Source organism: Bombina bombina, chromosome 3 (genome assembly GCF_027579735.1).
Source record: "Bombina bombina isolate aBomBom1 chromosome 3, aBomBom1.pri, whole genome shotgun sequence".
Lineage (NCBI taxonomy): Eukaryota > Metazoa > Chordata > Amphibia > Anura > Bombinatoridae > Bombina > Bombina bombina.
In genome coordinates this window covers 428339304-428361389 of record NC_069501.1, presented here as the reverse complement: position 1 = coordinate 428361389, position 22086 = coordinate 428339304, and the positions used below count along the sequence as shown (strand labels likewise).

Below are 22086 nucleotides of genomic sequence, written 5' to 3'. Positions count from 1 at the left end.
CTGTGAAAAGCACACTGGTCTAAAAGAGGCTGCTTCCGGGTGGTAAATCGCCATAGAACAAGCCACTGAGCTGTTGTTCGTTCCTGGTAGAGCGCTTCTCTCTTTGTATGCAAATTATTATGACCCTGGGGAAGTCTCCCTATGGGTGATGGGGGAAACCAGACGTGGACTCCTTGCCCAGTGTGCTTAGAGAAATGTGGCTGCACCTCACTGACGAGGCCCATAGGAGGCCGAAACGATCGTCTGGGGTTGTCATGTTCCTTGTTCAGAGGAGAATTGCCTGGTATTTCGGGGCTGGACTGACCTTACTTGGCGGGATCAGACTGATATACTTCAGGAAAGTTTTCTTCTGTGAAAAGCACACTGGTCTAAAAGAGGCTGCTTCCGGGTGGTAAATCGCCATAGAACAAGCCACTGAGCTGTTGTTCGTTCCTGGTAGAGCGCTTCTCTCTTTGTATGTATATATATATATATATATATATATATTAGTCCTAAAGCACGTTTACACGGGCCATTTTTTGCAGTACAGTGGTCCCACCCCTTGCTCTCTCTCTCTCTCCCCCTCTCTTTTGCTCTCTCTCCCCCTCTCTTTTGCGTTCTCTCTCGCTCTACCTCTCTTTTGCTCTCTCTCTCCCCCCTCTCTTTTGCTCCCTCTCTCTTCCCCCTCTCTTTTGCTTTCTCTCCCCCCTCTCTTTTGCTCTCTCTCCCCCTCTCTTTTGCACTCTTTCTCCCCCTCTCTTTTATGCTCTCTCTCCCCCCTCTCTTTTGCATTCTCTCTTTTGCGCTCTCTCTCTCCCCCCTCTTTTGCGCGCTCTCTCTCCTCCTCTCTTTTGCGCTCTCTCCCCCTCTGTTGCTCTCTCTCTCCCCCTCTCTTTTGTGCTCTCTCTCCCCCTCTCTATTGCGCTCTCTCTCCCCCTCTCTTTTGCTCCCTCTCTCCCCCTCTCTTTTGCGCTCTCTCCCCCCTCTCTTTTGCTCTCTCTCCCCCTCTCTTTTGTGCTCTCTCTCCACCCTCTCTTTTACGCTCTCTCAACCCCCTCTCTTTTACGTTCTCTCTCTCTTTTGCGCTCTCTCTCTCCCCCCTCTCATGCGCGCTCTCTCTCCCCCTCTGGGTTGAGCTTTCTCCCCCTCTGTTTTGCGCTCTCTCTCTCCCCCTCTGTTTTGTGCTCCCTCTCCCCCTCTCTTTTGCTCTCTCTCCCCCTCTTTTGCTGTCTCTCTCCCTCTCTTTTGCTCTCTCTCCCCCTCTTTTGCTGTCTCTCTCCCTCTCTTTTACTCTCTCTCTTCCCCCTCTCATTTGCTCTCTCTCATTTGCTCTCTCTCTCCTCTCATTTGCTGTCTCTTTCCCTCTCATTTGCTGCCTCTCTCCCTCTCTTTTGTGCTCTCTCCTCCTCTCTTTTGCACTCTCTCCCCCTCTCTTTTGCGCTCTCTCCCCCATCTCTTTTGTGCTCTCTCCCCCTCTCTTTTGTGCTCTCTCCCCCCTCTCTTTTGTGCTCTCTCCCCCCTCTCTTTTGTGCTATCTCCCCCCTCTCTTTTGTGCTCTCTCCCCCTCTCTTTTGTGCTCTCTCCCCCTCTCTTTTGCACTCTCTCCCCCTCTCTTTTGCATTCTCTCTTGCTCTACCTCTCTTTTGCTCTCTCTCTCTCCCCTCTCTTTTGCTCTCTCTCTCCCCCTCTCTTTTGCTGCCTCTCTCTCCCCCTCTCTTTTGCTTTCTCTCCCCCCTCTCTTTTTTGCTCTCTCTCCCCCTCTCTTTTACACTCTCTCTCTCCCCCTCTATTTTGCATTCTCTTTTGCGCTCTCTCCCCCCTCTTTTGCGCGCTCTCTCTCCCCCTCTCTTTTACGCTCTCTCCCCCTCTTTTGCGCTCTCTCTCCCCCCTCTCTTTTGTGCTCTCTCTCCCCCCTCTCTTTTGCGCTCTCTCTCCCCCCTCTCTTTTGCACTCTCTCTCTCCCCCCTCTCTTTTGCGCTCTTTCTCCCCCCTCTCTTTTGCTCTCAATCCTCCCTCTCTTTTGCTCTCTCTCCCCCTCTCTTTTGTGCTCTCTCCCCCTCTCTTTTACGCTCTCTCAACCCCCTCTCTTTTGCGTTCTCTCTCTCTTTTGTGCTCTCTCTCCCCCCCTCTGTTTTGCGCTCTCTCTCTCCCCCTCTGTTTTGTGCTCTCTCTCTCCCTCTGTTTTGTGCTCTCTCTCTCACCCTCTCTTTTGCTCTCTCTCCCCCTCTTTTGCTGTCTCTCTCCCTCTCTTTTGCTGTCTCTCTCCCTCTCTTTTGCTCTCTCTCTCCCTCTCTTTTGCGCTTTCTCCCCCTCTCTTTTGCGCTCTCCCCCCTCTCTTTTGTGCTCTCTCTCCACCCTCTCTTTTACGCTCTCTCAACCCCCTCTCTTTTACGTTCTCTCTCTCTTTTGCGCTCTCTCTCTCCCCCTCTCTTGCGCGCTCTCTCTCCCCCTCTGGTTTGAGCTCTCTCCCCCTCTGTTTTGCGCTCTCTCTCTCCCCCTCTGTTTTGTGCTCCCTCTCCCCCTCTCTTTTTCTCTCTCTCCCCCTCTTTTGCTGTCTCTCTCCCTCTCTTTTGCTCTCTCTCCCCCTCTTTTGCTGTCTCTCTCCCTCTCTTTTACTCTCTCTCTTCCCCCTCTCATTTGCTCTCTCTCATTTGCTCTCTCTCTCCTCTCATTTGCTGTCTCTTTCCCTCTCATTTGCTGCCTCTCTCCCTCTCTTTTGTGCTCTTTCCTCCTCTCTTTTGCACTCTCTCCCCCTCTCTTTTGCGCTCTCTCCCCCATCTCTTTTGTGCTCTCTCCCCCTCTCTTTTGTGCTCTCTCCCCCTCTCTTTTGTGCTCTCTCCCCCCTCTCTTTTGTGCTCTCTCCCCCCTCTCTTTTGTGCTCTCTCCCCCCTCTCTTTTGTGCTCTCTCCCCCTCTCTTTTGTGCTCTCTCCCCCTCTCTTTTGCACTCTCTCCCCCTCTCTTTTGCATTCTCTCTTGCTCTACCTCTCTTTTGCTCTCTCTCTCCCCCCTCTCTTTTGCTCTCTCTCTCCCCCTCTCTTTTGCTGCCTCTCTCTCCCCCTCTCTTTTGCTTTCTCTCCCCCCTCTCTTTTTTGCTCTCTCTCCCCCTCTCTTTTGCACTGTCTCTCCCCCTCTCTTTTACACTCTCTCTCTCCCCCCTCTCTTTTGCATTCTCTTTTGCGCTCTCTCCCCCCTCTTTTGCGCGCTCTCTCTCCCCCTCTCTTTTACGCTCTCTCCCCCTCTTTTGCGCTCTCTCTCCCCCTCTCTTTTGTGCTCTCTCTCCCCCCTCTGTTTTGCGCTCTCTCTCTCCCCCTCTGTTTTGTGCTCTCTCTCTCCCTCTGTTTTGTGCTCTCTCTCTCACCCTCTCTTTTGCTCTCTCTCCCCCTCTTTTGCTGTCTCTCTCCCTCTCTTTTGCTGTCTCTCTCCCTCTCTTTTGCTCTCTCTCTCCCTCTCTTTTGCGCTCTCTCCCCCTCTCTTTTGCGCTCTCCCCCCTCTCTTTTGTGCTCTCTCTCCACCCTCTCTTTTACGCTCTCTCAACCCCCTCTCTTTTACGTTCTCTCTCTCTTTTGCGCTCTCTCTCTCCCCCCTCTCTTGCGTGCTCTCTCTCCCCCTCTGGTTTGAGCTCTCTCCCCCTCTGTTTTGCGCTCTCTCTCTCCCCCTCTGTTTTGTGCTCCCTCTCCCCCTCTCTTTTTCTCTCTCTCCCCCTCTTTTGCTGTCTCTCTCCCTCTCTTTTGCTCTCTCTCCCCCTCTTTTGCTGTCTCTCTCCCTCTCTTTTACTCTCTCTCTTCCCCCTCTCATTTGCTCTCTCTCATTTGCTCTCTCTCTCCTCTCATTTGCTGTCTCTTTCCCTCTCATTTGCTGCCTCTCTCCCTCTCTTTTGTGCTCTCTCCTCCTCTCTTTTGCTCTCTCTCCCCCTCTCTTTTGCTTTCTCTCCCCCCTCTCTTTTTTGCTCTCTCTCCCCCTCTCTTTTGCACTGTCTCTCCCCCTCTCTTTTACACTCTCTCTCTCCCCCCTCTCTTTTGCATTCTCTTTTGCGCTCTCTCCCCCCTCTTTTGCGCGCTCTCTCTCCCCCTCTCTTTTACGCTCTCTCCCCCTCTTTTGCGCTCTCTCTCCCCCTCTCTTTTGTGCTCTCTCTCCCCCCTCTCTTTTGCGCTCTCTCTCCCCCCTCTCTTTTGCGCTCTCTCTCCCCCCTCTCTTTTGCGCTCTCTCTCCCCCCTCTCTTTTGCTCTCAATCCTCCCTCTCTTTTGCTCTCTCTCCCCCTCTCTTTTGTGCTCTCTCCCCCTCTCTTTTACGCTCTCTCAACCCCCTCTCTTTTGCGTTCTCTTTCTCTTTTGTGCTCTCTCTCCCCCCTCTGTTTTGCGCTCTCTCTCTCCCCCTCTGTTTTGTGCTCTCTCTCTCCCTCTGTTTTGTGCTCTCTCTCTCACCCTCTCTTTTGCTCTCTCTCCCCCTCTTTTGCTGTCTCTCTCCCTCTCTTTTGCTGTCTCTCTCCCTCTCTTTTGCTCTCTCTCTCCCTCTCTTTTGCGCTCTCTCCCCCTCTCTTTTGCGCTCTCCCCCCCTCTCTTTTGTGCTCTCTCCCCCCTCTCTTTTGTGCTCTCTCCCCCTCTATTTTGCGCTCTCCTCCCCTCTCTTTTGTGCTCTCCCCCCCCTCTCTTTTGTTCTATCTCCCCCCTCTCTTTTGCGCTCACACCCCTCTCTTTTGCGCTCTCTCCCCTTCTCTTTTGCGTGCTCTCTCTCCCCAGCTCTTTTGCGCTCCCTCTCTCCCCCTCTCTTTTGCGCTCTCTCCCCCTCTTTTGCTGTCTCTCTCCCTCTCTTTTGCTCTCTTTCTCTCTCCCCCTTTTTTGCTATCTCTTTCCCTCTCATTTGCTCTCTCTCCTCTCGTTTGCTCTCTCCTCTCGTTTGCTCTCTATCTCCTCTCTTTTGCTGTCTCTTTCCTCTCTTTTGCTGTCTCTCTCCCCTCTCTTTTGCGCTCTCTCCCCTCTCTTTTGCGCTCTTTCCCCCCTTTCTTTTGCGCTCTCCCCCTCTCTTTTGAGCTCTCTCCCCCCTCTCTTTTGAGTTCTCTCCTCCCTCTCTTTTGAGTTCTCTCCCCCTCTCTTTTGCGCTCTCTCTCCCCCCTCTCTTTTGCGCTCTCTCCCCCCTCTCTTTTGTGCTCTCTCCCCCTCTCTTTTGTGCTCTCTCCCCCCTCTCTTTTGCGCTCTCTCCCCCTCTCTTTTGCGCTCTCTCCCCCTCTCTTTTGCGCTCTCTCCCCCTCTCTTTTGTGCTCTCTCCCCCACTCTTTTGCGCTCTCTCCCCCCTCTCTTTTGCGCTCACTCCCCCCCTCTCTTTTGCACACTCTCCCCCCTCTCTTTTGCGCACTCTCCCCCCTCTCTTTTGCGCACTCTCCCCCCTCTCTTTTGCTGTCTCTCTCCCCCCTCTCTTTTGCTGTCTCTCTCCCTCCTCTCTTTTGCTGTCTCTCTCCCCCCTCTCTTTTGCTGTCTCTCTCCTCCCTCTCTTTTGCTGTCTCTCTCCCCCCTCTCTTTTGCGCTCACACCCCCCTCTCTTTTGCGCTCTCTCCCCTTCTTTTTTCCGTGCTCTCTCTCCCCAGCTCTTTTGCGCTCCCTCTCTCCCCCTCTCTTTTGCTCTCTCTCTCTCCCCCTTTTTTGCTATCTCTCTCCCTCTCATTTGCTCTCTCTCCTCTCGTTTGCTCTCTCTCTCCTCTCGTTTGCTCTCTCACTCCTCTCTTTTGCTGTCTCTTTCCTCTCTTTTGCTCTCTCTCTCCCCTCTCTTTTGCGCTCTCTCCCCCCTTTCTTTTGCGCTCTCTACCCCTTTCTTTTGTGCTCTCTCCCCCCTTTCTTTTGTGCTCTCTCCCCCCTTTCTTTTGTGCTCTCTCCCCCTCTCTTTCGAGCTCTCTCCCCCCTCTCTTTTGAGTTCTCTTCCCCCTCTCTTTTGAGTTCTCTCCCCCTCTCTTTTGCACTCTCTCTCCCCCTCTCTTTTGTGCTCTCTCCCCCCTCTCTTTTGCTGTCTCTCTCCCCCCTCTCTTTTGCTGTCTCTCTCCCCCCTCTCTTTTGCTGTCTCTCTCCCTCCTCTCTTTTGCTGTCTCTCTCCCCCCTCTCTTTTGCTGTCTCTCTCCCCCCTCTCTTTTGCTGTCTCTCTCCCCCCCTCTCTTTTGTGCTATCTCCCCCCTCTCTTTTGCGCTCACACCCCCTCTCTTTTGCGCTCTCTCCCCCCTCTCTTTTGCGTGCTCTCTCTCCCCAGCTCTTTTGCGCTCCCTCTCTCCCCCTCTCTTTTGCGCTCTCTCCCCCTCTTTTGCTGTCTCTCTCCCTCTCTTTTGCTCTCTCTCTCCCTTTTTTGCTATCTCTCTCCCTCTCATTTGCTCTCTCTCCTCTCGTTTGCTCTCTCTCTCCTCTTGTTTGCTCTCTCTCTCCTCTCTTTTGCTGTCTCTTTCCTCTCTTTTGCTGTCTCTCTCCCCTCTCTTTTGCGCTCTCTCCCCCTCTCTTTTGCGCTCTCTCCCCCCTTTCTGTTGCGCTCTCTCCCCCTCTCTTTTGCGCTCTCTCCCCCTCTCTTTTGCTGTCTCTCTCCCCCCTCTCTTTTGCTGTCTCTCTCCCCCCCTCTCTTTTGCTGTCTCTCTCCCCCCTCTCTTTTGTGCTATCTCCCCTCTCTTTTGCGCTCACACCCCCTCTCTTTTACTGTCTCTCTCCCCCTCTCTCTTTTGCTGTCTCTCTCCCCCTCTCTCTTTTGCTGTCTCTCTCTCCCTCTCTCTATCCCCCAGGCTCCTCTGCTCTCTCTATCCCCAGTCTTTAGAGCTCTCTGTCTCTCGGGATCTGGCCCTGCCCGTGCCACACCCAGTCCCGCCATGCCAGGTCACGTCCACGTCGCACCCACTCAGCCACGCCCACTCCGCTCCCACCCTTCCACGCCCACTCTGTACCCGCCCGTCCACGCCCACTCCACCACATGACACCAGGTCAGTTGGAAGGCCAGGTGTGTTTGTCCTCGTGCATGACAGCTTCGGTCAAACACACTTGGCCTTTTATTATATAGGATATATATATATGTGTGTGTATATATGCGCCCAACCAACTTCACAATTCACCAGCCACCACTGTCTGGCATGTATATACTATGGTTGCGGCAAAATTTAGGGCTGGTCTACAAATTTTTCAGGGCTGCTTTTGATTCCCAGTCCGGCCCTGGTTAATTGCGATGTGGGTTAATGGCGGATTAGGGGTTAACAGTTTAATTCGGTTAATTGCAATGTGGGTGAATGGTGGGTTATGGATTAATAGTTTTATTAGGTAGATTGCGATGTGGGGGTTTGGCAGTTTAGGGGTTAATACATTATGTAGTTTGCAATGTTGGGGTTGGCGGAATTAGGGGTTAATAATTTTATTAGGTAGATTGCGATGTGGGTGAATGGCGGATTAAGGGTTAATACATTACGTACATCGCGATGTGGATGAATGGCGAATAAGGGGTTAATAATTTAATTAGGTATATTGCGTTGTGGGGTGTTGTCGGTTTAGGGGTTAATAATTGTATTATTAATTGTGACGTGGGGGAATGAGGATATAGGGTTTTTTATGTGTCAGGCTTATTTTTGGGAGGCGGGTTAGAATATTATGGGAGATTTAACATTTGTTTTATTTTCTTAGGCGCCGGAAGTTTCTGAAGTGCCGAAGTCACTGGCGACTCCAGGAAATGTGTATTTACGCATATCTTTGGACATCGCTAGTTTTCCGACTAACGGCACTTTATGAACTGCCGGCGGGGTCTATTGTCTATATCTGCAACTATATGAACTGAAACGTTTGTACAAGTGGAGCAATTCATACAGCCCCAACCTTTAAGCTACAGATTTATAAGAGGTGAGAATGAGATGTGCACAGAGGAAAAAAACAAGAAACAAACAAAAAAAAGAGTGGAAAAATAAATGTCATATATCTAGTCTAGTCTGAAAAGAGCTACCATTCGATGGTACATGGATTACACATGCCAGAAGCCTTCCACTTCTGCAAACAAACCTAGTAACTAGAGCTACAAAAAGCTATGCACCAAATACAGCTCCATTTTGTTTGCTTGCAAGTAATGATAACACTTTAAGGGCCATATAACAAGTGGCGCATTATTTAATGCTTTTGCTTGAGTGTTCACACTGCCAGAAGTAAAGATTTTGCGCGCGGGTTAGCACGCATATTACAAGTTGAAAGTAAAACTTTTGCACGCCAGCGAAACCTGACGTGCACTAACTTCAGGACTTTGGATATTGTGACTGCGCTAACTTTTTCTCCCCATAGACTTCAAAGGAGAGGAAAAACAACTAACAGTTATCGCTTGTGCGCTAACCCGCCAGGAGTTATTAATATTTCACAATTCAATGTTCTTCACATACAGGAAATTTGTATTTTTATTTTTATTTTAAATAACATTTTCTATATATATCTATGTACCTATCTACAGTATTTATTCATATAGATAATATATAGGTATAAATATATATTTTACATTAAAGGGACACGAAACCCAAAATGTTTCTTTCCATACAGTTGAAAACATTATTATTATTGGTTATTTGTAGAGCGTCAACAGATTCCGCAGCCCTATAAACAAATGCGGAGTACAACAAAACAATTATAGGGATCAAATGGGTAGAGGGCCCTGCCAAGAGTTGCACTGTTGTAGTCAGCTCTTAAGAAGGTGATCTACAAACAGCTGGACTCTTAGGCTTACATGCTAAGGGGGTTCAATGGATAGCAATGGAGGAGAGGAACTGGTATAAAGAAAGGTTAGTGTAGGTTGTATGCATCCCTGAACAGTAGAGTCTTTAGGGAGCGCTTGAAGCTTTCAAAACTAAGGGAGAGTCTTGTGGAGCGAGGCAGAGAGTTCCACAAGATGGGAGCCAGTCTGGAGAAGTCCTGTAAATGGGAGTGTGATGAGGTAACAAGATAGGAGGAGAGTAGGGGGCCATGAGCAGAGCAAAGGGGACGAGAGGGAGAGTATCTGGAGACAAGGTCTGAGAAATAGGGGGGAGCAGTGCAATTGAGGGCTTTGTATGTCAGAGTGAGAATTTTGTGTTTGATCCTAGAGGCAAGAGGAAGCCAGTGAAGGGATTGGCAGAGAGGTGCAGCAGATAAAGAGCGACGTGTAAGGAAGATGAGTCTAGCAGAGGCATTCATTATGGATTGTAAAGGAGCTAGGCAGCAGGTGGGGAGACCAGAGAGGACAGAGTTGCAGTAATCGAGGTGGGAAAGGATGAGAGAGTGGATTAAAATCTTAGTTGTGTCTTGAGTAAGGAAGTGTCTAATTTTAGAGATGTTTTTGAGGTGGAAGCGGCAGGCTTTAGCCAAGGACTGAATGTGAGGAGTGAAAGAAAGATCTGAGTCAAATGTGACCCCGAGACATCGGGCATGCAGGGTAGGGGTAATGATGGAGTTGTCGACAGTTATAGAGAGATTGGGGGTGGAGATTTTGGAAGAAGGGGGGAAAATATGGAGCTCAGTTTTGTAGAGATTTAGCTTGAGGTAGTGAGAGGACATCCAGGAAGAGATGTGAGAAAGACAGTGACACGGGTTAGCAAGGAAGGAGAAAGGTCTGGTGCAGAGAAGTAGATTTGGGTGTCGTCGGCATACAAATGATATTGGAAACCGTGGGACTTTATTAGGGAACCTACTGATGACATGTAGATTGAGAAGAGAAGGGGACCGAGGTCAGAGCCTTGTGGTACTCTGACAGAAAGTGGTGACGGGGCAGAGGAGGCCCCAGAGAAGGCTACACTAAAGGTACAGTTTGACAGGTAGGAAGAGAGCCACGAGAGGGCTGTGTCACAGATGCCGAAGGATTTAAGGGTTTGGGGCAAAAGTGGTGGTCAACAGTGTCAAAGGCAGCGGACAGATCAAGGAGGATAAGCAGAGAGTGGCCTTTTAATTTTGCTGTAAGTAGGTTGTTGGTAACCTTAACAATTGCTGTCTCTGTGGAGTGATGGGGACGAAATCCAGATTGCAGTGTGTCAAGGAAGGAGTTTAATGTAAGGAAGTGGGATAGGCGTGCATATACTAGTTTTTCGAGAAGCTTTGAGGCAAGAGGGAGGAGGGAAATAGGGCGGTAGTTGGATGGGGAGGTATGATCAAGGGAAGGTTTTTTGAGGATAGGTGTGACCCGTGCATGTTTCAGAGATGAGGGAAATATACTGGTGCTGAGGGAGAGGTTGAAAATGTGTGTGAGTATAGGGGTAAGGGTAGCAGAGAGGGAGGGTAGTAGCTGTAAGGGGATAGGGTCAAGGGGACAGGTAGTGAGGTGAGAGCGCAGTATAAGTGCCGAAACTTCTTCCTCAGTAACAGTGGAGAATGAGCTAAGTTTAAGGTTATGTGGGTTGTGGTTGATTGAGAGCATTTGAGGGGGTGAGAGAATGGAATTATGTTGAGAGCTGATTTCGTTTCTGATTGAGTCGATTTTGTTAATGAAGTGGCTGGCAAAGTCTTGAGCTGACAGAGAAGTTGTATTAGGAGGTGGGGGTGGGTGGAGAAGAGCATTGAAAGTGGAGAACAGACGTTTTGGGTTTGAAGAAAGATTATAGATAAGAGTAAAGAAGTAGTGTTGCTTATGGAGATTAAGGGCAGAACGATTTCACAAACTTTGGGGTTCTCATGGAAAGAATTTACCCACAACTACTATAGTCATAAGACAAATGGTTGTAAAAGGTTCTCTGAGGTCCCCTTTGTTTACATATAGCAGACATGCATGGCTTTCAATGTTCCCTCTAATTTTTTTGAGCACTGAGCGCAAAAAATTGTACCTGTGCAAATTTTGGACAAGTGTCAAGTGAGTGTGACCAAAAAAAATGTGTGCACTGCTGCACTTGAAAACATAATTACACACATACACAAACTCGCACATAGATATTCACACACTCACTCTCCTTCACACTCACATACACACTCTCCCTTACATTCTCAAACACACACACTCTCCCATACATTCTCAAACGCACACACTCTCCCTTACATTCTCAAACACACACACTCTCCCATACATTCTCAAACACACACAGCCTCCCCCACACACAGCCACCCCCCCCACACACACACAGCCAACCCCCCCCCACACACACAGCCACTCACACACACACACACACAACCACCCCCCCTACAGACACACACAGCCACACACACACAGCCACACTCACACACAGCCCCTCACACACAGCCACACACACACAGAGCTACTCACACAGCCCCACACACCCCCACAGCCCCCCCACTCACAGCCCCACACACAGCCACTCACACACACACAGCCACTCACACACACACACAGCCACTTATAGAATATTGAGCCCAATCATGAGTAATTACTAATCAGTAGTCAGTACTGTAATGCAATGTGCCAGGCAAACTTACATGCAGAAGCACCTTCCACCTCGGTTTAGGACACACAGATTCCACATGCGATGATGCTGCCGGCACTTACTCAAATGCACACTGAGACTTTTGGCGCGCTGAGGGCCTCAAGATCATCAATGTAGAAATCAATGTGCAGTCGCGCTGCCCTGCTCATTAGAGGGAACATTGATGGCTTTACAATTAGTTTTTAGCAATAAGAAGGCCACTAATTGCAGCTGTGCACCATACTTCTGAAATTCCGGGCAGTGAAGGGGTAAATTAGTTAGCTCGTAAGGGTAATAGTATTTTAATACAGAGATTACCCTCCCATATGAAACTTCCCACCCCCCTGATCCACCCCAAACAGCTCTCTCCCCTACCATACCCACACTCCTGACCACCATCTTAAATACTGGCATATATAGAAAGTTGTGAACAGAAATCCTCCAGGTCTGCTTCCAACCTGTGTGCAATAATGGTAACCAGGAACCCCAGTGATATTGTATCTTATGGTTGCGCAAGGCTGCAGTTATATAGGATAGCGCCCTTCTCTTTTGCAGTGTGGCAGGGCTGGATTTCAATGCCTGCATGGCTAATAAGGTGCTTCAGTCTAGCACATTTGAGGATTTCTTCTTTATTGCACAAATTTAGTAGCTTTATTTGGGGACTTATGATGCAATGTCCTGAGCACCAATTTATCTGTATCCCTAAGGAGTTTGGAGTAACGTTGATGGTCTGGAAAAGGTCCTGTAAGTTACCGTTAAGAGATTAAACGTTTACTGACTCCACAGGCTATTTTATCTGCCCCGGTTATCTAGGTCCTCAATCTTGTCTATTAGCGCCTGAATAGTGATAGATTGTAATTGCTACTCTGTAGGGGCACGTTGTAGGCAGGTTTGCTTGTTGCCAGGTGCTTCTTCTATTTGAGAGACCCTTCTAAGGATGTTATCTTTGCGCAGTTCACTGAAGAGGCTTCTCGCCTCTTGCATCCCCTCTCTTTAATATCTTCTTTGGAAGATAACTGCTGTATATCATCTTTGTAAGATAGTTAATAGGAGAAGCATCCATGCTATGAACTTTTTCTGTGACCAGATGTCTTTTGCTGCTGAAGATGTCTTTAGCCAGTTTGGTTGGCCGTTCTGCAGACTTAAGGTATTGATTAAAGGGACATCAAACCCAAAATGTTTCTTTTGTGATTCAGGTAGAATATACAAATGTAAGCAACTTTAAAATGTAGTTCTATAATCTAATTTGCTTTCTTTTCTTGTTATCCTTTGTTGAAAAGTAGGAAAGTAAGTTCAGGATTGTGCAGTCGTGCACGTGTCTTCAGCACTATATGGCAGCAGTTTTAAAACAATGTTATACATTAGCAAGAGCACTAGATGGCAGCACTACTTCCTGTCATGTAGTGCTCCAGACATATGCACACTACCTAACTAGGTATCTCTTTAACAAAGAATAACAAGAGAACAAAGCAAATTTGATAATAGAAGTAAGTTGGGAAGTTTTTTTTAAATTGTATTCTCTATCTAAATCATTAACTATTTTTTTGGGGGGTTTAATGTCCCTTTAACATCTTAGACTTCTTTGTCCAGCTTCTCTAATTTCTTGTTAGGCATTACAAGAGAGACTGCAGAATAAAATAGATTGCTGGAGATTATGGGGTAAATTTATGAAGCAGCGGATGCTGCTTATTCCGCGCGAGACTTATGGCTCGCCTGAAATGTAATGAAGAAGCAGCGGTCTTAAGACCACTGCTCCTTAACTCATACACCACCTCTGAGGTGGCGGACAGCAATCATCCTGATCAAATACGATTGGGATGATTGACACCCCCTGCTTGCGGCCGATTGGCCGCGAATGTGTAGGGGGCGGCATTCCACAAGCATTTGACAAGCATTTGACCAGAAATGATAAATGCCAACAGAGTATGCTGTCGGCATTTAGCGATGTCGAGCAGACATGATCTACTACCTACGACATTCCAGCTAAAATTGGTATCCCCATGGATGCATTTCAGTTTTGAATAGAAGTATTTGTGTAATATAGATGCATTAGTAAAACTGCTTCTAAAAAAAGCTATAGCTGTTTCAAAAGTGTATTTAAGTATGCACCGTGCACCAGCATTTTAATCACAGCACTTGCTCAGAGAGACTAAGGTGTTTTTACCATCTGGTAATGACTCCATTTGTTAATTGCTGATATGATGCAAGCCCCACTGGCTCTCTGAGAAGCTGCAGTATTTAAAATACTGATGCACTGAGAAGATCTAACTATGCTTCACATGCACGTGCAGAGAAAAATGTTAACACTAAAACAGTGATAACTTTTACTAGAAGCATTTTTGCCAATACGTGTATAATTCTTCTATTCAAAGATGTAATTCATCTATGAGCATTGAAATTTTGAGAGAAATGTCCCTGTAAGCTCAAATGAACCTCAGACGTCATGTATCATGAAGATTCTAGGCAATGGGTACACTCGTGACATTGTTCACCAGCCAGGAGGCAAGTGGGAAGCTACTATGACACTTAGACAAAATTCTGTCAGTATACAGCGCATCGATGGTTAATTTAGAAAAGTGGCACTTGCTTGTTGTAAAGTCGACCAGTGAAGCAGGCAGGAACAAAATGAGCTGAGTTAGTTTGTCTGAAGACTAATTTCACAGTAGTGTTCTTATACAGATTAAGTATGCATTTGATGTAATGTAATCTTAGTATCCTGATTTGGTGTTGTATAATTCACTGTCATTCTCCTTAAGGTTGTTGTATTAAAGACCTGGTGACAAATGTGATAAAACTATATAGGTAAATATGATTATATTAAAGGGACAGTCTAGTCCAAAATAAACTTTCATGATTCAGATAGAGAATGTTATTTTAAACAATTTTCCAATTTACTTTTATCACCAATTTTGCTTTGTTCTCTTGGTATTCTTAGTTGAAAGCTAAACCTAGGCGGTTCATATGCTAATTTCTAAGCCCTTGAAGGCCGCCTCTTCTCTCAGGGCATTTTGACAGTTTTTCACCACTAGAGGGTGCTAGTTCATGTGTGTCATATAGATAACACTGTGCTCACGCACGTGGAGTTCCAGTGAGCCAGCTCTGATTGGCTAAAATGGATGTCAAAAGAACTGAAAGAAGGGGCAGTTTGCAGAGGCTTAGATACAAGGTAATGACAGAGGTAAAAAGTGTATTTATATAACTGTGTTGGTTATGCAAAACTAGGGATGGGTAATAAAGGGATTATCTATCTTTTTAAGCAATAAAAATTCTGGTGTAGACTGTCCCTTTAAAACAATCTAGCCAACATTGAAGATCATAGTCTCTAGCTGAGCGTGGGCCTGCAATGTACGGTGGGGAGCAACAAATTCAAGGCTGTATTCCATTCCTAGTAGCGTGGGGTCACTTATGAGCACTTGATAAACTTGAGCTCCATCATGTTCACCAAAAGGCCTCTTTATAGGATACTCTGCTCCATGAAATGTGGTCGATAGAAGCGCTGTTATTAGGAATCGGGGGTTTACTCTAAGGCCAGTGCTGCTTCTGTGTGCCACACTAGAAAAAAGGCTCCACCACGCAGCAGACCTCTTCACAGTGCTGGTGCCCTGAATCAACCTGCTCTGTAGACTAAACGGGTGTTTTGGAGATGTGTCCCCCACACCTCTAGTTAATTTAGGAAAGGTAAGAGATAGGTTTAATGCCTTATTATCAAATTTGCCGGTTGTGGGGATGAGGAGCTACCTCAGTGTGTGGCCATCTTCCAGCATTGCTAGGCTCCGCCCCTATAATTGTTTTTATATTGTTTAACTATTTGAAACTATTAAATACTACTTGATTTTCAATAAAATCTAAGTGAAATGGCTGATTCATTGACATACCATGCTTTTCATATGTCCATGTTTATTAAGCTGAAAGTAAAATTGCTAATAGGAGTAAATTAGAAATGTACTTAAAATTGCATGCTCTATCTGAATCATGAAATAAAACATTTGGGTTTAGTGTCCCTTTAAATTAAAATATCACTCCTCACACTTTGCATTTATTTTGTTAACTGCTGATTGTGTGTGCAAACTGGATGTCCAGTATTTTAGAGGGCTGTCCAGTAAAATCTTCACAAAAATATTGGATCTACCTGTCACACTCTTTCATCTATCTATCTATCTCTCTATCTTTAATCAATCTATCTATCTATTTATCTATCTATCCTCAAAATCATTATACAGGGCAGCATTTATATTAATACTTTTAGTTAATCCTGAGTTATCTTTGGGGGTCCCAAAAAAAAGTTTGCACCAGGGCCCTCTTTTGAGTAGGTCCGCTACAGCTTACATAGTAGTCTGAATAAATGCTCTGGCCAAGTAGTAACATGATAAAATATTATTAATAAAAATAATAATAATATTCGACTGGAATAATTGCCAGATAAGTGCTATCTCTTGCCTTACATTTTTTTGTCATACAACTCTCTCTCTCTCTCTCTCTCTCTCTCCCTGTCTTTTTTTCTTGTTGCCTTTTTCATCCTTTTACATTTCTCCCTCTGCTTGCTGTTTTGTAAACTATAACTCATAGGTGATTTTGGAATCATCTCATTGCTTAAAAACCTAACACTTTTTTATCTTCCCTACCAGGCCAGTTATCCCTAGATGAATTTATTGATGGCGCTCGCAAAGACACATGGGTGATGAAGATGCTTCAGATGGATGTGAGCCCTGGAAGCTGGATTAATGAGCAAAGAAGAAAGAGTGCTTTGTTTTAATGCAGGTTGACCTGAAATTTGTCTACTTTCAGAAGATGTGCAACAAAGGTGTCTTAAAGAGGGATGAAGACATGATTTATTTGGCCAAATAGGGATTTCTGTTGGATGACAATATAGCAGGTTACTTGCTATGGCTCAGTAGATATTTTAATCATTTGTGGTTGATTATTATTACTGCTATCATATTGATGGCTTTGGGGGTGTATGGGATAATGGACTTTCAGCCTAATCTGTGAGAAGAATTGTGAACATCATGGCATTAAACTCTATATAAGATAATGTCATACTGCTATATGTAAAATATTGACGTAAAGCTATATGTATAAATTGACGTACTGCTATATGTATAAATTGACGTACTGCTATATGTATAAATTGATTTACTGCTATATGTATAAATTGACGTACTGCTATATGTATAAATTGACGTACTGCTATATGTATAAATTGACGTACTGCTATATGTATACATTGACTTACTGCTATATGTATAAATTGACGTACTGCTATATGTATACATTGACTTACTGCTATATGTACACTGTGTGCAGAATTATTAGGCAAATGAGTATTTTGACCACATCATCCTCTTTATGCATGTTGTCTTACTCCAAGCTGTATAGGCTCGAAAGCCTACTACCAATTAAGCATATTAGGTGATGTGCATCTCTGTAATGAGAAGGGGTGTGGTCTAATGACATCAACACCCTATATCAGGTGTGCATAATTATTAGGCAACTTCCTTTCCTTTGGCAAAATGGGTCAAAAGAAGGACTTGACAGGCTCAAAAAAGTCAAAAATAGTGAGATATCTTGCAGAGGGATGCAGCACTCTTAAAATTGAAAGCTTCTGAAGCTTGATCATCAAACAATCAAGCGTTTCATTCAAAATAGTCAACAGGGTCGCAAGAAGCGTGTGGAAAAACCAAGGCGCAAAATAACTGCCCATGAACTGAGAAAAGTCAAGCGTGCAGCTGCCAAGATGCCACTTGCCACCAGTTTGGCCATATTTCAGAGCTGCAACATCACTGGAGTGCCCAAAAGCACAAGGTGTGCAATACTCAGAGACATGGCCAAGGTAAGAAAGGCTGAAAGACGACCACCACTGAACAAGACACACAAGCTGAAACGTCAAGACTGGGCCAAGAAATATCTCAAGACTGATTTTTCTAAGGTTTTATGGACTGATTAAATGAGAGTAAGTCTTGATGGGCCAGATGGATGGGCCCGTGGCTGGATTGGTAAAGGGCAGAGAGCTCCAGTCCGACTCCCGCCAGCAAGGTGGAGGTGGAGTACTGGTTTGGGCTGGTATCATCAAAGATGAGCTTGTTGGGCCTTTTCAGGTTGAGGATGGAGTCAAGCTCAACTCCCAGTCCTACTGCCAGTTTCTGGAAGACACCTTCTTCAAGCAGTTGTACAGGAAGAAGCCTGCATCCTTCATGAAAAACATGATTTTCATGCAGGACAATGCTCCATCACACGCGTGCAAGTACTCCACAGCGTGGCTGGCAAGAAAGGATATAAAAGAAGAAAATCTAATGACATGGCCTCCTTGTTCACCTGATCTGAACCCCATTGAGAACCTGTGGTCCATCATCAAATGTGAGATTTACAAGGAGGGAAAACAGTACACCTCTCTGAACAGTGTCTGGGAGGCTGTGGTTGCTGCTGCACGCAATGTTGATGGTGAACAGATCAAAACACTGACAGAATCCATGGATGGCAGGCTTTTGAGTGTCCTTGCAAAGAAAGGTGGCTATATTGGTCACTGATTTGTTTTTGTTTTGTTTTTGAATGTCAGAAATGTATATTTGTGAATGTTGAGATATTATATTGGTTTCACTAGTAAAAATAAATAATTGAAATGGGTATATATTTGTTTTTTGTTAAGTTGCCTAATAATTATGCACAGTAATAGTCACCTGCACACACAGATATCCCCCTAAAATAGCTATAACTAAAAACAAACTAAAAACTACTTCCAAAACTATTCAGCTTTGATATTAATGAGTTTTTTTGGGTTCATTGAGAACATGGTTGTTGTTCAATAATAAAATTAATCCTCAAAAATACAACTTGCCTAATAATTCTGCACTCCCTGTATAAATTGACTTACTGCTATATGTATAAATTGACGTACTGCTATATGTATACATTGACGTACAGCTATATGTATACATGTTGTCGTTTCAGCTGGTGGGTTGCATTGCAAGATATCAAACATATTGTGAATTTAAATCTGTAAATACATTTCTTGACTATATATTCTGTATTCTCCGGGGCAATGCTGCTAACCCCATTGTAGTTTCTTTGTGATGATATCCCACCCAGGCTCTGAGAAAGTAGTGCCTACTCTGAATAAGTAATAAAACAACTGCAGAGCCAATAGGCTCGGTGAACTAAGCAGTGCAGGCTGCTTTGGAGCGCTTGCAGTGAGCTAGACTACTTATCACAAGTTAAGAAGCAGCAGTCAAATGGCTGCTGCATTTAAATCTTTCTGCCACCTCTGAAGTGGTGGATATAAATCACCCAGAACTTGTGTAATTAAATCTTTTTGCAATAAAAATGCTCAAAGTGAAGACGGTAGGACAGGTTCCCTAGTTGGGAGCAATGTCTGCCTGTCACTTAATACCTGTGGCCTAATGCATTAATAATAAATTGCTGAGGTACTTTTGAACAAAAGCTTGTGGTTCGTTAAAGTGAAGAGGGAAATACCACAGATTGCAATACTAATCTGCTTCATGCATTGTTAAGCACAGTTCATTAGAGTCTTATGAACTGTGTTTAATGGTACACCAAGTGTGGAAGTTTTGGTTATTGGTTTGACGTCCCTCAACAAAGTAATTTTAAATAGCTCACAAGCTTTTAATAATTTATGAACAATCTACTATTAATATACAATATCCACACAGGTTTTACACTTCAGCAGTTTGAGAATTTAAATGTAACCTGCTGATGGTTTTCTTTTCATTCTCTAAAGCTACTTATATAATTTTATACCAGCCACGGGAAGAGAATTCAAATGAAAAGTAATACAAAAATACCATAAAATTATTTAGAAAGTTAGGAACTGATCACTATCTTGTGCTTTTGGTAAATAAAAATTTCTGAATTATTGACGGTTATGCCAGTGTGTTTTTAAAGTGATCAAAATTCCACTAATTGCCAATAATATCCCTCACGTTTGCATTTACCTCCCGAAAACAATATGAAATTGTTATCTGCCTTGTTAATTTCCTGATTTGTAAATCCAAAAACAATATAGCCAGGATTAATGACAAACAAAATTGGGACTTGATGGGTTTAGTGATTACAGTAGAGGTTGAAGGGCCTGTTTGTTAATTGACAATTATTAATAGTATGTCTTTTTTAAAGGATTTGAACAGGTGCATTATCAGTATAGTGGGCAGATATGTTTGCTCAGTTACTGATTTCACTAAACTTTTATGTGTAAAAGTGCTTATTAACTTTTTAGCTTAAATTATTTGAGCATGTGGTGGTGGTATCTGTTTGATGTCGCACCCTAATGCCATCCAATATGGTGGGGGTAATGTTAGTGTAGTTTACCTATGCGGAAAGCCAAAGTTCCATTCTAAAACTTTTTGGGGTACTATTATTCAAAAAGTGCTGTCTGGGGTTTATCAAGTGCTTTTAGCTGTGGAATTTGATAAGTGAAAAATCGTACCATACATGTGTCCCTCATTACTGAGACTTTGTTTTGTGATCAACCAAACACAACTGGCACAGTCAACACTAAAATTGTTATTGTTTAAAAAGATAGATAATGCCTTTACTACCCATTCCCTAGCTTTGCACAACCAACATTGTTATATTAATATATTTTATAACACTGAAACCTCTAAATTTCTGCCTGTTTCTAAGCCACTACAGACAGCGTCTTATTACATGCTTTTTTATTAGCTTTTTACAACAGGAGACTGCTAGTTCATTTGGGCCATATAGATAACATTGTGCTCACGCCCATTGAGTTATTTAAGAGTCAGCACATCACAGCACTAAATGGCTCAAATGCAAGTCAATAGATGATAAATAAAAAGTCTTGTGATCAGGATGCAGTCTCCAGAGGATTAGATACAAGGTAATCACAGAGGTAAAAAGTATATTAATATAACAGTGTTAGTTATGCAAAACTGGGGAATGGGTATCTATGTTTTAAAACGATAACAATTCTGGTGTAGACTGTCCCTTTAAGTAAAGGACCGTTTTGTTTTTACCAAATCAATAATGAAAAATAAAGTGCTGCCAATAAACAATGAAAATGATTGGGGAAAAAATGTGATCTGGTCAACATCGAAACATCTGCAGCCATTAACATGACAATAATTATCAAACCATAGATTGTGATCAGCCCCTGAATGTTGTATAGAGAGGAAAAGTAGTGTTCACTTTATAGAATAATATGTCCTAACAATAGTAAAAATATGGGTTTGTGCAATCACATTTATCTGAGACACTGAGACATCATTTGAGTTGCCTTCCAATGCTTTTTTCCTCATGTTATATATATGTTAGTATCATTTGGCTGAAAAAAATGTTAAATTTCTTTTGCTGGCAAAGTGATTTGGTGGTTTGTAAGAAAAATGAATTCATAAAATATTGCTCTAAACATAATAAAAATGTTATAAACCCCTGAACTTAATAGTTGTAAGGGTTGGTTAGTTGGATCCTCTAAATGTAAATTAGCTGTGATACAAATCACAGAGGACATTGTCGTGCAAGTGCATTAAAGTGATGGTAAATTTTATATTACTTACCATTACATCCGAAGTGAGTTTGCCAATCAATCCGCTATGTATTTTTTATTTTTTGATTTAATTTTATGTTATATTGATCTAAAATGTTTTTACTATTTCCCCTTTTTATTTTTCCTTCCTCGCCCTCGCATTTCTTTTTCTGTAGTGTAGTGACGTATAGAGCGGTCCCACCTGCTCTATATGTAATTTGCTGTGTGCACTTTACATTGTTCTTCCACTGCAATGCAATACAAGTAAACAGTGAATCAGAACTCTTTTTCTTAGAAGACCTGTAAATGCTATTGTTGTACAATCCCCCCCCCCAAAAAAAATAAAATAAAATAAATTATAAGCCTCTTTAAAAAATAAATACATTATGGATTGACAATTTAAATTTTGCTCTATTAGATTATACTTAGAAAATGTGCTAAATTTACCATCACTTTAACTCTGAATATTGTAAAAGTGTGTTCAATATTTATGTTGGACTGTATATAAAACATTGGTTAGTGATACTCATTAACTGTTTTGTTTGTTTTGTTAATCTTGTCATTTTATTTGGCAAATGGTGTTCAAATTATATGTTACTAAAATAACTGCACTTCAATTTTGCACTTTGATACCTTATACAGAAATGAAATGTTCTTAAAATAAACTAATAAGTTAATTGTCACAGGGGCTTTCATAATTGCAGACCCTAGAGCATGGAAATTTCAAACTGTATATAATATCATGTACAGAATATTAGTGACTTAGTAGTGAATTAAAGAAAGTGATCTTGTATTTGATCTTGCATGTACAGTTCAGATGGCCGATCAAACTATTAATAAACTGCTATAACTGTATATTAGCAATGTTAGTATCTTTTGTAAATGTATCAAAGTAAATAAGATATTTATTTAATAAAGCCTATGTTTGGGTTTTTACAAATAAATATATTCAAAGGAAAAAAATCAGGTAAGGATGTCTTCTTTCACTACTATTATTTGCTTTCTAGTGTACTTCTATCAGACAGTTATAAACTAATATTAAATGATTGATTGTATGTAGATACATTTTTACTCCTCAAATGGACATTAAAAACTAAATCTATTTTATGCATCTCCCTCTAATAATAGGTGCCTTAATTTTGGAACCTAGGTTATACTGTAGGTATATTTGTTGCTGCAAATGTACATACACATAACCACTGTAATTCAATAAAATCTACATTTCAACATGGCAGCACTCATGACTAAAGGGAGAC

General features: G+C 43.6%; 1 protein-coding gene across 1 annotated transcript in view; it reads left to right on the top strand.

Moving 5' to 3' along the window:
• GUCA1B (guanylate cyclase activator 1B) overlaps window positions 1-16140 on the top strand; it is an 82202-nt gene extending 66062 nt beyond the window's left edge. Inside the window, exon 6 of the mRNA XM_053704678.1 lies at window positions 15960-16140. Within this exon, the coding sequence (XP_053560653.1) occupies window positions 15960-16087 (128 nt within the window). The 3' untranslated portion in view covers window positions 16088-16140. The remainder of the gene's footprint in view (window positions 1-15959) is intronic.
• Window positions 16141-22086: the final 5946 nt, after the last annotated feature.